The 14712-nt window shown below is 40.9% G+C and overlaps 1 protein-coding gene across 5 annotated transcripts in view; it reads right to left on the bottom strand.

Annotated features, from left to right (window-relative positions):
* LOC135216043 (arf-GAP with dual PH domain-containing protein 1-like) overlaps positions 1-14712 on the bottom strand; it is a 99276-nt gene that overhangs the window by 45631 nt on the left and 38933 nt on the right. For all 5 annotated transcript variants that reach the window (XR_010314790.1, XR_010314789.1, XM_064251004.1 and 2 more), the window contains exons 4-6: positions 3031-3214; positions 421-654; positions 80-214 (exon numbers count right to left, since the gene is read on the bottom strand). Coding sequence is in view for 3 of the 5 variants with exons in the window: in XM_064251004.1 (XP_064107074.1) it covers positions 80-214; positions 421-654; positions 3031-3214 (553 nt within the window). In the remaining 2 variants the exon portion in view is untranslated. The remainder of the gene's footprint in view (positions 1-79; positions 215-420; positions 655-3030; positions 3215-14712) is intronic.

Raw genomic sequence — 14712 nt, 5'->3', positions numbered from 1 at the left:
ACAAAAAGTGATATGCTGAAATACTACCATGTGCAGATCTGACATCAATGTAAATTAGACACAAACTCATTTCACTTACCAGTTGACCCTCATGATACATAAGCTTTCTATCATCAAGAATACACCAGCGCTTTCTATAAGCATCTTTTTCATTTGGTCCCGTCTTGCACAGCCATCCCTCAATGGCAAAATCTGATGTTAAGTAGGGCACTAACTAGAAAAGATAGGAAAATTTATTCAGTATTATAATTATGCTGTCAATGCAAGTTGCATGGAAAGATATATACTTACAAATACAACTTTTTACAACAGATTACTCCACGATGCTTTCAAGAATGATATTATCAACCACTATGAGGGAAAATTATGAAAGTAAAACTAATGAATATAAAAGAAAAATAACTTTCTTAAAACACTCACCTCTTCAGCACTGGCACTTGGATAAGCAACCATCAACCAGTTCAATTTTATACTTCGAATAGTTGTGTACCAGTGAATGATGGTTTCACCACTTTCATGATGCACATATATATGTCTCGTTGACCCATCTGTCATATAAGACAACTGCATCCCATTTTCTTTATTCATTTTGTTAGGTGCTAGGCAGACATTTAGCTCTGACAGAAGTATGGTAGCTTTTGGTTCTTTGGAGTTCTGGAACAAAAATTAAATTTCATAAGACCCACCTTGTAGGTTCTGACAGTCCTTACCTAAAAACTACCCTCACGAGACAAATGATGTACAAATTCAAAATGATCAAGGGTCCCTCTTCTTATTCCCAGACATCGAACTAGTGGCCTGATGGGAGAGAGATGTAAGCACACAAAGTCTTTGTGCTGTAATCTGAGTAGCAGATTTATTCAAATTTTCCTCCAGAACAAAAAAAGATTTTTAATTCTATTTTCTAGGCCAATGTCAGGTACATTTAAAATGAAAAATCAAAGAGTATACAACAACTTCCCTAGTGTTGAACTGGTAGTTAGCTATACTATTCACAAAGCTAATAAGCAGTCTGCTCCATAAGATCATATATACATACAAAGAAGTTCCCATAGTGGCTGTGTTGAACCTATTTAGTTCAAGTTCATATCCACGGGATCTAATTTAGTTACTATTAAAGGTACATAAATCAATTTCTGTTGTATGTTATTTATACCTTTGTATACAACTTTATTACACTTTTTTATAAACTGAAAATTGAGGTATTCTTGCCTCCTTTGAAATTCAAAATGTCTAAATGATAGTGTACTACATATTACTTTTGTTACTCTTGCCTTTACTGCTCCTTATTTTCCTGCTAGTAATATTTTCACAATAGTAAATCAACTTTCAATGTTTCTCAGTATTTTTCATTTCATCCTACCTTTACTGACCTTTAACATAAATGGCAAAAGATGACGACACTTCACAGATTCAAATTTTAGGTGGGTACATGCATTGTTTATCATCATTGCTCCCAGTACCAAATGAAACTATACGCCTCTGTGGTAATGTACCACTTATTTCTTTCCAGTGTTATTGCTGCAACACACCTCTCCCAATCTCTAGCTTCTATCTCACAGTTATCAAAAATTATGTCTGGGCCTTCTAACTATGGATCCCACGAGTCCATCTGACACTATGACATACCATTATCCAAGGGGTGATGTGAAAGTTATGTCCGTGACATTTGCAACATTATTCCATCTGCAAATGGAACTTCCAATAATTTCCCTTTAGATATCACTTCTCACTCAATCCAGCCTTCTGCTTCCTAATATTATTAAAGCTTAACTTTATTCTTAAACTGATAAAATCATTTACACAAGTTTCAATGTCATATTGTGATTCAAGTCTGTAAAACAATACAGATCTTATGTATAATCTTGCTTTCCTGTTCAATTTTATTTTAGTTTATTTTGCATCTTATTCTGCTTGCCCACCGCTTTTTTAACCTCTTTGAGTCTTACACTATCCAACACAATGAATTTGTATTGAATATCATTGCCCCTAAATAATTAATCCTTTTTCCATCTTGTGTAACTTCATCCCCCTGTGAAAACCCTATCCTCACTATTTTTGTTTTTCTTAGATTTATCTTAAGCCTCACTTCTTACATTAATCTGAACCCTTCGTTCCATCTCTTACAACATTTTCATTATAAAGTCCATAATGAGCAAACAAAAATGACATAACATTACCCTGTAGTTCTCAACTACAGCATTCAGTGCATTCATTTGACAATATTTTACCAACATTAATTTAACAACTGATTTGTTCATGGTTACTTTCAGTTAGCTTTATAAACTTGAAAGGAATACCACAAAGACATCCAGCGTGACTTACTATAATACTGGTTTGTGGATGATATCAAACATGTAATTAACAAATAACATCACAGGAAGATTTGTCAACTCCATACAATGCAGCACAATGTATCTATACACAAATACTTGGTCTATGCAAGTCCTGTCTTCTTCCTACAACCAACTTGTTTATCCCTATGGATTTTACCAAATTATCTCTGAAGTTTACTGAGGATGTACATAGTGAATACATATTTTCTTCTGCTTCCTAAAAAGAAAAACGCAATGTCTGGGAACACCCCAAACTACTAATACATATTAGCATATCAAAATGATGAAGCTGTGGTAAAACAAACTCTTTAAAAAAGAAAAATTAACTGCTAAAAATATATATTAGTAAAATGAAAATGCTTGCCACACTACTATTACAACTTTTATTAATTGTTATTTGTAAATTACTATAAACAGCGTTTGAAATATTAAACTACAGTAGTATAACGAAATATACTACAATATACTTAATTTTAAAAACAATCAAATATGTACATCAAAAGAAGCCTATCTACATGAACATAAACCCCTTTTCGAGCAGCAATAACAATTTTACAAAGGTATGTGCAATTTTTTTTATGTAATATACCTGAATCATTATTAAGTGTATGCTCATAGCCAGAACAAATTACAGGAAAAATTATTAACTTCCCAATTCATTGAGATGTTAAAAGCATACGTTCTTACAACTCACCTCTTTGTTGAAATATTTCAGTGTGTTATCAGCTATAACAAATCTACGGGGATAATATTTGTTTTCATCTTTTGCCTTTTTCATTAAAATTCCTTCCAAGCTATTTCGTATATAGGTTTGCTTGTCAACATCAATAAACTCTTGTCGCTGATACTTTGCTCTTATCCACTGTTCTATTAACACCCTGTAAAAAAAAAACTGTAAATTACTTTCTAACACAGCTAGTTGGATGACAATGATTCCCTACCCTTACAATTATTTTGGAACAGAAAATAGTTTCATTGCTCTGTCTCCATCCAGTATCTGTGAAATATAAGTAAGACTCATTTTGTGATGCATGAACATCAGGTCTTCAACAAATCCCTTAACACTACACAAAGAATAGTTAGGGCTCCAGTACTATATAGCCTGTACCTGTGGAAAGACAGCACTAAGACGAGTCTCTCCACAGGACCCTAGTGTCTCAAGGAGGACAATTCCCTTTATTCCTTTGTTTAATTTCCAACTTTAATCATTAGCTATTTTGCTTTATGAAAGAAAAGTGTCAAATTCATTGTCTTGAAATGTTCTACACTCGTGGAAGTGATGAAGGTCTTAATCATGAAGCAAGGCCAATGCCTTCAAAACTAAGTCCAACAGATGTGGAAAGAATGCAGGGAAGAGATGTGCCATACGAACCATAAAAAAGTGCTTTCATTATATATAGTACTTTAAAAAAGACAATGGTTTATATATTATAAAGTATCACAGAAATGAATCATTATTTGATCTTAAGTTTTATTCTTTCAGGTGGATAGGAATATCCTTAAGAATAAACAATATCCTTAAGACTAAACAATGTTTGAGAAGAGAAACCTTACCTGCAACTAATCAAGTTGCAAAGTAATCTTTGAGTGAATACGTACCAGTACATAGAATTTTATTTACCCAATAAGACTTCATGCCTGTCTCCCACATATATCCCCATATAATTGTTTAGGCTACTGGTACAGTCAGCAAAATGAGTCTGCAAACACAAACGACTAAATATCACTTGGAAAAATATCTGATAAAAAAAAAGAATGGCATGGTATATAAATAATTAACTGACTAATAAATTGCAATGTTTCCTCTGTCCTTCTGAAGTGCTCCGGTTCAAATATAAGATAATGATCAATAAGATATAACAGCTTCTAAAGAATACAGAAAATCTATAATTACTGTATAAGGGTGATGTTGAAACCTATTAAAAAAAAAAAAAAAAAAAAAAAAAAAGGCTCAGTGACTCACACGGTAAACTTGAAACAAGCAGGTGTTGCAAGTTTTCCTTGCCTGTGAATGCTAATGCTAACAAAAAAACTTACTAGTATGCCCTCCAGTGCCAAATCCTTCAACCAAAAGCTCATTTTGTATTGAAAAGCAAACCAAATTAATTTCTCAAAAAGCTGAACTAAAACCAAGAGTTATGATCCACCCTCAAAATCATCACATCCCTATTAAGCTTTAATGCTAAGACACATTACATGTGCTGCAAAGTTCATAACTTTGTCATGTTTCCTTGGAATCTGTCTTTGCAATAAAATTAGAGCTACATAAAAGATGAAACCAATTTCACATCCTTGTATGACTGATTTCACAAAACTGTCTGAAGCTCACCCTCCACAAAACCTATATGTAATTAGTTCTCAAACTTCTTTCAACTTTACTTTGCTCTACTTCCATTCAAGAAAAAAAATCAGTAAAGCAAACCCTGATAGTCCTAAAAAGTGACCAATGTAATGTTCCTGGAGACAATAACAGACTTTCCACAGTAATTTCTGTTCAAATTCAAAGCAAAGTAAAACACAAAAAAGGGATTTTGACGTAAGGAAAAATCTATTTCTGGGCGATTGGCTCGTGTCGCCAGCGAAATATCCTTTAATCTATTATTTCTAGGGTAAATGTACTAACACATACCAGAGAATAAATAAAATAAAGAAAAAGGTCAGTATAACTGACTCGCTCACCCTCCAGGAGGGTGTCGGTATGAACACTAGGCGAGTGAGACCACTACCACGAGCCAAATGCCAATAGAAATCTCCCACTACAAAATCCCTCCAAGAGGGGAGCCGACCCACAGAGTGAGCAGCTCGTACTACTACTACTCCATCCCATGCTGCCGACTGCTGCGCCTCTGGTGGCCATCCTGAAGTTAGCAGACAATCTTGGGCGAAGGGATGGGTAGGGTGGGATTTCGCTGGCGACACGAGCCAATCGCCCAGAAAATAGATTTTTCCTTACGTCAAAATCCCTTTTCTGGGCTCAGCTCGTGTCGCTGCGCGAAATCGTACCAGAGAAATAGCACAAGATTGTAAACAAAAGTAATAAAATGAGAATAAAAATAAAATAAATCAGAATAGGTCTCAAATAAAAGATAAAATATATAAGAATAGACTATAATTGCTAAAAGATACATATACACAGGGGTATAAAATAGAAATATGCTTAAATTACCCTTAAATCTAATCATGTTTGTTAACATAAGGTAATTACATATGTACAGGTAAAATTATTTACATGTATCAATGTTATCTGTGTAACAGCATGTATCAAAAGTATAATAGCAATTAATAAAAACAATCAACAATAATAATATATAAAGGAATGTATATGACTTAATATACAAAACCCGTAATCATTATAATATGATGTATCCCCTAGCATAAAATAAGGGGAAAACATCCATGAGATCAATGTTTATAATCATTTGTGAGTGTCCCTAACCAGACAATAAGGGGCACCCACTACACTATCACAAAAGCAGCTAAGACACAAGGTGAATGCAAATGAACCAGGTAGGAATAGACGAACTTTTGGGTGAGGCAGGTAAAAAGGAGGACTGAATCTTCTACTACAAACTAGCTAGAGTCAGGGGAAACTATGTACCCGCTGCTACTGCTGGGAATTTCAGAGCTTCCAAGGACTTAAGGTAGTGACGTTTGAACACTGTCGGCGATTTCCATCCAGTATACTTTTTCAACTCATCGAAGTTCATATGTTGGAAATAATTAATTGGAGGTGGCTACTGCCCTGACATCATGTGCTTTCGGGAAAGAGTCAGGATTGGCTTGCTTAATAAAGTACAGGATTTGTTGCCTGATGCCTTTAATGGATAAAGTTCCACCTTTTTCCCTCCTAAAGAGGGGACCCGACGAAGATGAGGAGGTCCTAGACAGAAAGGCTCGTAAGGTTGTAACTGGGCAAAGAGATACATCTTGTGGAAGGGGTAGTACCTTCCAAGGTTCCCACCTCATCAAAGGATCTTCATTCTTTGCTAAAAAGCTACGTTCCGGAGAAAGTAGGACTTCTCCTGTGGGAAGGAAACTGAATATGATCCGGGTCTCTGGATAGAGCCGACAGTTCTGAAATTCTTGCTCCTGAAGCTAAGCTTAATAAGAAATAGGGTTTTTCTTCATAAGAGCATTAAAAATAAACGAGCATGTGTCATTATCGGTTTCGGAAGCCAGTTTTAGAACATCGTTTAAGAACCATGAAACTGACGTAGGCCTTACAGAAGGCCTAAGCCTAGCACATGCCTTAGGAATAGACGAGAAGTAGGAATCCGTCAAGTCTATGTTAAATCCAAATTGAAATATCTTTTTCAAAGCTGACTTGTTTGTCGTAATCGTGCTAGCTGCTAAACCTTTTTCAAATAAGGATCTGAAAAGGGATATAGCTGAATTAACTGTCATGATTCTAATATCCGAATCTCTCAGGAAGGTTTGCTAACTTTTTGACAGCAGCATCATACTGCCTCAAAGTCGAATCCCTTTTATCGGATTCCAAGAATAGAATATTCTGAGGGTCAATATTCGCATCTCTTTTTGCCGCAAACTTCATGAAATCCATAAAGTTAGGGTTTTGAGAATCCCTGAGGAAGCGAACACAGTCTTCATTTGTACTGACTGGGAGAGCTTGGGACTGGGGATCTGAAGAGGACGAAGGCCCAGCTCCAAAATTAGAGGATACCAGTTGCTCTTCGGCCAGTCTGGGGCTACTAGAGCCACTTGACCCTTGAATGTCCTGAGTTTGTTCAATACTTTCATGAGGAGATTCACTGGAGGGAAGACGTAAATCTTCTCCCAGTTGTTCCAGTCTAGAGCCAGGGCGTCCGTGGCATAGGCCAGAGGGTCCAGGTTGGGGCTACATAACACGGTAGTTTGTGGTTCGCTTGTGATGCGAAGAGGTCCACCTGTAGCCCTGGGACTCTTTGAAGGATCCATTGGAACGAACTGTTGTCCAGTGACCATTCCGACTCTAGGGGTACTGATCGGGATAGGGCGTCTGCTATGACGTTTCTTACTCCAGCTATGTGAGTGGAGGAAAGATGCCAACTGAACTTGTCTGCCAGGGAGAAGATGGCTATCATGACGTGATTTAGATGACGTGACTTGGAGCCTCCTCTGTTTATACAATGTACTACCACTGCGCTGTCCAGGACTAGCTTTATGTGGGAGTAACTTGGGTGGGCGTAACCTTTTTAGAGTCAAGAACACTGCCATTGCCTCCAGTACGTTTATATGGAACTGACGGAACTGAGGTGACCAAGTCCCTTAAACCTTTTTGACCTGGGAATACCCTCCCCAGCCGCTTAAGGACGCGTCTGTGTGGATGGTGACCCCTGGTGGAGGGAACTAAAGGGGTACTGACATTGATAAATTCTTGACTCTCGCCCATGGCCGAAGTCGATTCTTTAGAATCAGAGGCACTGAGGATAGTTTGTCCCTGGACCTGACGTTTGCTCGCGAGCGCCAGATTCTGGTTAGGTCTTTCAGTTTGGCTTTCATTAAGACGTTTGTCACTGATGCAAACTGGAGAGAACCCAGGATCCTTTCCTGGGCTCTCCTTGACGACTAGTTTGTGACTTAGAAATTGCTTGACTGACTTTGCTATTTCTTTCCTTTTGGTTGATGGAATCGACAGAGTGTGGGATGATAGATTCCATTGAATGCCCAGCCACTGAAAGTTTGACTCTGGAGTGAGTCTTGATTTGGTCCTGTTTATTTTGAAGCCTAGATATTCCAGGAACTGAATCACTTTCAGAGTAGCTCTGTTGCATTCCTCGACTGTTGGGGCCCAGATCAACCAATCGTTCGAGATACGCTACTACCATGATCCCTTGCGATCTGAGTTGTTGCACTACCACTTCCGCTAGCTTCGTGAACACTCTGGGTGCCACGTTGAGTCCGAATGGAACTACCTTGAAGGAGAATGTCTGGTCTCCTATCTTGAAACCCAGATACGGACGGAAGTGTCTTGCAATAGGGATATGATAGTAAGCGTCTGTAAGATCGATAGAGGTGGTGACGGCCCCACGGGGAGTAGGGTCCGCACCTGTGAGATCGTGAGCATCTTGAACTTGTCGCAGCGGATGGCTAAGTTTAAGCGGGACAAGTCTAAGATTACCCTTCTTTTTTGTGAGCCTTTCTTTGGCACGCTGAACAAGCGACCTTGAAATTTTAATCTCTTGACTCTCGCTATAGCTCCTTTTTGAAGGAGATCGTCTGCGTACTCTGTCAATTCCTTGGAAGGAAGTTGACGGAAAGGTCTGGATGGAGGTGGGTTCGTCAACCAGCTCCAACCCAGACCTTTTGACACTATGCTCTGAGCCCATTGGCTGAAGTTCCACCGGTGGCGAAAGTGAAACAGCCTCCCTCCTACCTGAAGTTCTTCATTGGTTCTGGTAACCGCCTCGGCCTCCTCTGAAGTGCTTTCCCCTGTTAAAGGGGCCTCCCGATCCTCTCCCACGAAAGGAACGCTTACCTCTACCTCCCTTACCCGAGCGGTCATACTTCTGAGAAGCTTGACTCTCGAAGGCTTGATTGTAAGCTGGAGAGATGGCGTAAGAGGTGGAGGGCTGAGGCTGAGGGGATATCACATAAATTGGCTGTGATTGACCTTTAGAAGTGGAGGGTTGGGCTGTCTGCACTAACGGTACTGTTGGAACTTGTTGAGGAAAGCGTAGTTGCTTCTTCTGGTAAGGTTGGAAACGCCTGGGTTTCTTTGTCCCTTACCTTTAGGAGTCAGGTCTTGCCTCCCCTTAGCCGAAAGGCCCCAACGATCCTTAAGGCTCTGGTTTAACCTGGTAGCCTCTGACTGACCTCCTTAACCATAGCTTCTGGAAGAGATCTGCTCCCCAGATGCTAGACGAGAGTAACCTATTCGGTTCATGCCGAATGGTTGCCTCTTGTAGGACATGCTTCCTACAATTCGTCCGAGCAGTGGCAAACTCAAACATATCTGACTGTACCGTTTGAGTCAGGGCTTTGGTCATGAGCTTAAAAATCGGTTCTGATCCATAAGCCATGGTAGCTACCTCAGACATAGCCATAGAATTGATGGATCTGGCTAGACGCGATTTTGCATCAAAACTCAGCCTGAATAAGGCTATCTGGGAGCTGGGTAGCTTTTGTTCACCAAACTGCTCCATAGCACAGTCCGGTTTGAGTTTGCCAGCTGAGAATGTATTCGGCAAGTCTTCCCACAATTCTCCAACTGAGGGGAGCAACGGAGAAGTGGGATCCGCTTCCTTCAACTGCGGTATAGGTTCCCCCTTCTGGGCCGCTGGGATGGTCGACCTCGCGATCTTGGTTAGGAACGGGAGCGGGGTACTCTCATCCATTGTAAAAAATGGTAAAGGGACTCTTAAATGGTTGTATCTTGGTGTTAGAACAATCCATGTCCTCTAAACACCTGAGCCATTCTCTCTGAGCCTGGTCTCGTGAGTAGAGGACTGTCTCCTTAGGTACCTTATCGTCCCGCACCATAGCCGACGGCGTAAGCCTTGCGTAGCCTATGAACGGAGGCTGGAGGTCTTCCGGGAAGAACTCGAAGTCCTCTATTCTTCGAGTCCCAAATTCCGGATATAGAGATGAGACCGTCCTGGAAGGGGGCGTATATGACGCTACTCTCCACGGATTGTTCATAGAGAACTGAGGTAGTGAGTCATACGGAGGAAGTTGGGATCCACTCGTGTTGGACAGTGGAGGAGGCTAGAGGAGCTTCTCTCAGCCCGGCTATAATGGAGTCCTGGGAAGTAATCCTGTCCGACAGACGAGAGATCATTTGCTCCATGCTACTCTTTAAGGACCCAAACCAGGTCCCCCACCTGTTGCAACAGGCCAGCATTGGAGTCCAAAGCCGGAGCTGCTGCGGAGGTGGAGGGGAGGCTCTGAATCGGAACCAAAGGTAGCGGAACTGGTGATTCTGCCGGAGTGCGAGATCTCTCTCTGGAGGGATTTTACGTCCTCGAGGACTTAGAGCCGGAGCTAGAAGCTTTAGACCTGGATGCTCCGGGATTCCCAGCCGGAGACTTACGGGAGGAGGATGAAGCCGAAGTCGTCTTCTTAGACGACGACGACGTCTTAGTCAAAGTCATCACCTTAGACTTGACCTTAGGTCTAACCGAAGCACCAGGAGGAGAATATATTACGTCACCCGTAAAGCTTGGAAGGATGGAGAGGTTGCAGAGTAGAAGAAACAGTTAAGCCCAAGGGTGACCCTTGGGTGTCCACCGTACCTACCTCGACCAACAGGTCGTCTATACCTACCATAGGTTCAACATTAATATCTAGGGTCGCGACATCCGTAGAGATATCCTGGTCCTGATCAGTTAATGAGGTGGCCAGCTGTTGTTGGATGAAGGCGATAGTCGGATCCGCTTCTACCGGGTCGACGTATCCTGTCGCCTTGCCTCCGGGGAAGATTAGTAATGCCAACCGCTTCTCTAGGATGTAGGGCTGTCCCTTGGCGGCGTTTTTCCCAAAACCGCCGACCCAGGCCCGCAGGGTAGCCAGTGCGGTATCTCTTACCGCCGGAGCCTGGAAGAGAGGGCGTAGTTTAGATTTAAGAATCACTTAAAACTAAAACTTAAAGTATAACTTAAATTAATTGCCTTAAGTTAATATGATGAAAACTTAAGCGCTAAAAAAGAAGCGGAGCAGCTACTGGAGATGTAAAACTTACCCCTTCCAAAAGCTGGCTCACCAGATCGTAACATATGGTACACGTCTCATGGTACCAGACCTGGATGTCCCCGAGCGGAGTCGCGCATGGAGCATGGGACCGGCAAACTTCGTGTCCACAAGGGTCCTGAAGTGTGGCGGAACATCCCGGATGCTCACAGTTGGTGGCCTGTAAGTGGGGAGACACATGAGTATCTTAAAAAACATCACTTACAGTCTAAAGGACAGAAGAGCTCCGATGCATGCCGGAGCTCGGAAAAAATTTTGGCATAACCCCTCCCTGCATCGCCTGAATAGGCTATAATCCCGGAGAGATCCGGTAAGATATGTAAGGGAGGGGGATGGTTTAAGGTTTTCTTAAGATAAACTTAAAGATAACTTAAACCTAACACACAAGCAAACCGGACTAAGTCCAGTGCGTAGCGGAGTGTAGTAACTCAGCAAAACGGTAAGGTTAGTAGAGACCCACTGTATGCTCCGGTCCACCCTACTGGGTGGACTAACAACTTTCCGCTGGATACCAGGACTCCGATCAGGAAGGAGCCCTAGTAAGATGGGAAAGAGCGAGAAGACATACAGGCTCAAGCTAGCCCGGAAGCGACAAGGTAGCGCGGAGGGTGGGCAAGGCAGTACCCCCCACTCCGTACCAACCGGCCGGACCGAGAAGCCGGAGAGGTCGAGACCAGTCTGGTCTGTCCCGACTCCCTAGCCCCTCCTCCTGAGGGGGAGAGAGGGAGGCAGGCTCGGGTATTGGAGGAGCGAGCATGGGGCAGACCGACCCGCCCCCCGCCCCGACTCTTATGGAAGAGCGGGAGGGGGGGGGAAGAATGACTGGACAGGCGTCTGGCTGGCCCGTGATCACGAAGTGACCACGAGGCGGTAAGACTAAATACGACAAACTAAGCCTAGGACAACCACTGATCAGGGAAATGCTATCGGGAAGCATACTGAACTGAAAAGCGGAGGCAAATAAGCCCACTGGGCCGAACCAAATGATCAGCAGAGATGCTATAGGGAAGCAACCGAACTGATGAGCGGTAGTATAGGCTCAAAGAGCCAGGACCTAGGCTAAGCCGACGCCTAACTAACCTAACAATAATAAAATACACAGTTATATAAATAAATAAATGAAAGAAAGAAAACAATATAGCAGGAGAAAAAATCCAGGAGTGTACGACTAACCCGAAGGCAAGTCTACCACTCAAAGCTAGTCAGAGGCCGATACTAAGAACCTGGACTAGGGTCTGGATAGAAGAAGCCTACGTAAGGTAAAATACATGCATGCATGACAAACCTGAGTAGACCGTACCCTAAGTAAAGCGGATAATCATAAAGAGCGAAGATAAATAAGGGGATGTTCTAGGTATGGGAGACCAAGACGAACCCATCACGAGGCAGAACCATGCTGCCATGCTTCCGACCCCGAGGACGTATTTATACCTAAAAAAACGGCAAATACTGTCTCAGGGCCGGAAAAAACCAACTAACCGTAAATACTGAGTACTTAACTTAGCTGCTGCGATAGCTGCACGCTCCATAATAGAAAATCCAATGAAAGGGCACAAAAAACACAGAGAAAAATATCACAACCGCTCGTGTGCGCTAAACTTGAAAGGATGGCCACCAGAGGCGCAGCAGTCGGCAGCAGGGGATGGAGTAGTAGTAGTACGAGCTGCTCACTCGTGGGTCGGCTCCCCTCTTGGAGGGATTTTGTAGTGGGAGATTTCTATTGGCATTTGGCTCGTGGTAGTGGTCTCACTCCCGCCTAGTGTTCATACCGACACCCTCCTGGAGGGTGAGCGAGTCAGTTATACTGACCTTTTTCTTTATTTTATTTATTCTCTGGTATGTGTTAGTACATTTACCCTAGAAATAATAGATTAAAGGATATTTCGCGCAGCGACACGAGCTGAGCCCAGAAAACTAAAATTGTATGGGAGCACTTGTAAATTCCCAAGATCCTTTTTCTACTCAAATGTTTTTAATGCAAAATCTAATCTGCTTAGTGTGTGAAATGCACCCAGGCACATAAAGCAAAATATCCAGAGAGAGAGAGAGAGAGAGAGAGAGAGAGAGAGAGAGAGAGAGAGAGAGAGAGAGAGAAATGTTTGTTAACCCTCTTACGCCGATTGGACGTATTAAACGTCGAGTCAAAATGTCTCCCGTATGCCGATTGGACGTATCATACGTCCGCTCAAAAAAGTTTTTTTAAAAATTCGCGGAAAAATACTTATAGGCCTACCAGCCGAAAACTTTTGTATCACGCGCCTTGGGGGATGCTGGGAGTTCACGGATCAAGGCGTTGTTTTGTTTTACAATCGCTACGCAGGCGCGCAAGCGCGAATTTCTTCTTATCGCACTAAAAAGTATCAGTGACACATCTCGGAAATTATTTCGTCACTTTGACATAATTATTGCACCATTTTAAATTATCCTTTACATGAAGTAATATATATGAAAATGTGCGCAATTTCATGCACAATACAACAAAAAAAAAAAATACTCATGATTGTAGCTTTTATCAGTTTTGAAATATTTCATATAAATAACGATAAGTGCAAAAATTTCAACCTTCGGTCAACTTTGACTCTACAGAATGGGTCGAGAAACGCAATTGTAAGCTAAAATTCTTACATTATAGTAATATTCAATCATTTGCCTTCATTTTGCAACAAATTGGACGTCTCTAGCACAATATTTCGATTTATGGTGAATTTATTAAAAAACTTTTTCCTTACGTTCGTGCGATAACTCTTCCGATAAATTTTTTCGTGCGATTGTCCTAATGTTTGCACCCTTTTAAATTTGCCGTTACATAAAGTTTTATATATGGAAATGTGCGCAATTTCATGCACAATACAACAAAAAACAACCCATGCTTGTAGCTTTTATCAGTTTTGAAATATTTTCATATAAATAACGTTGTGCAAAAATTTCAACTTTCGGTCAACTTTGACTCTACCGAAATGGTCGAAAAACGCAATTGTAAGCTAAAACTCTTATATTCTAGTAATATTCTATCATTTACCTTCATTCTGCAACGACTTGGAAGTCTCTAGCACAATATTTCGATTTATGGTAAATTTATGAAAAAAAAAAACATTACGTTCGCGCGGTAACTTCCGAAAAAATCAGAATTTTTTGTGCGATTGTCGAAATGTTTGCACCATTTAAAATTAGCTGTTACATAAAGTTTTATATATGAAAATATGAAAATGTGCGTAATTTCATGTACAATACAACTAAAAATGATTGAAGGTTGTAGCTTTTCTCTTTTTTCGAAATAGTTGCATATAAATCACGATAAATAGAAAAAAAACCACGTTCGGTCAAATTTGACTCTACCTAAATAGTTGAAAAACGCAATTGTAAGCTAAAACTCTTACGGCCTAGTAATATTGTCATTTTTCTTCATTTTGAAACAAATTTGAAGTCTCTAAAACAATATTGTGATTTATGGTGAATTTTTGAAAAATATATTTACCTTCACTCCGCGCGCCGATTCGCGGCCGCAAGTCTCCGAAATACGTACATGGCATTATCCTAATATTTGCTCCTTTTCATATTAGCCTTTTTATAGAGTTTCATATATCAAAATGTGCGCAAATTCATGAAGAATACAATAAAAAATAATTGAAGGTTGTAGCTTTTTCCATCTTCGAAATATGTCCATATAAAAAATATATATATTAAAATTTCG

Source organism: Macrobrachium nipponense, chromosome 6, assembly GCF_015104395.2.
Source record: "Macrobrachium nipponense isolate FS-2020 chromosome 6, ASM1510439v2, whole genome shotgun sequence".
NCBI classification, from domain to species: Eukaryota; Metazoa; Arthropoda; class Malacostraca; order Decapoda; family Palaemonidae; genus Macrobrachium; species Macrobrachium nipponense.
This window is presented reverse-complemented; position numbering and strand designations above follow the sequence as displayed.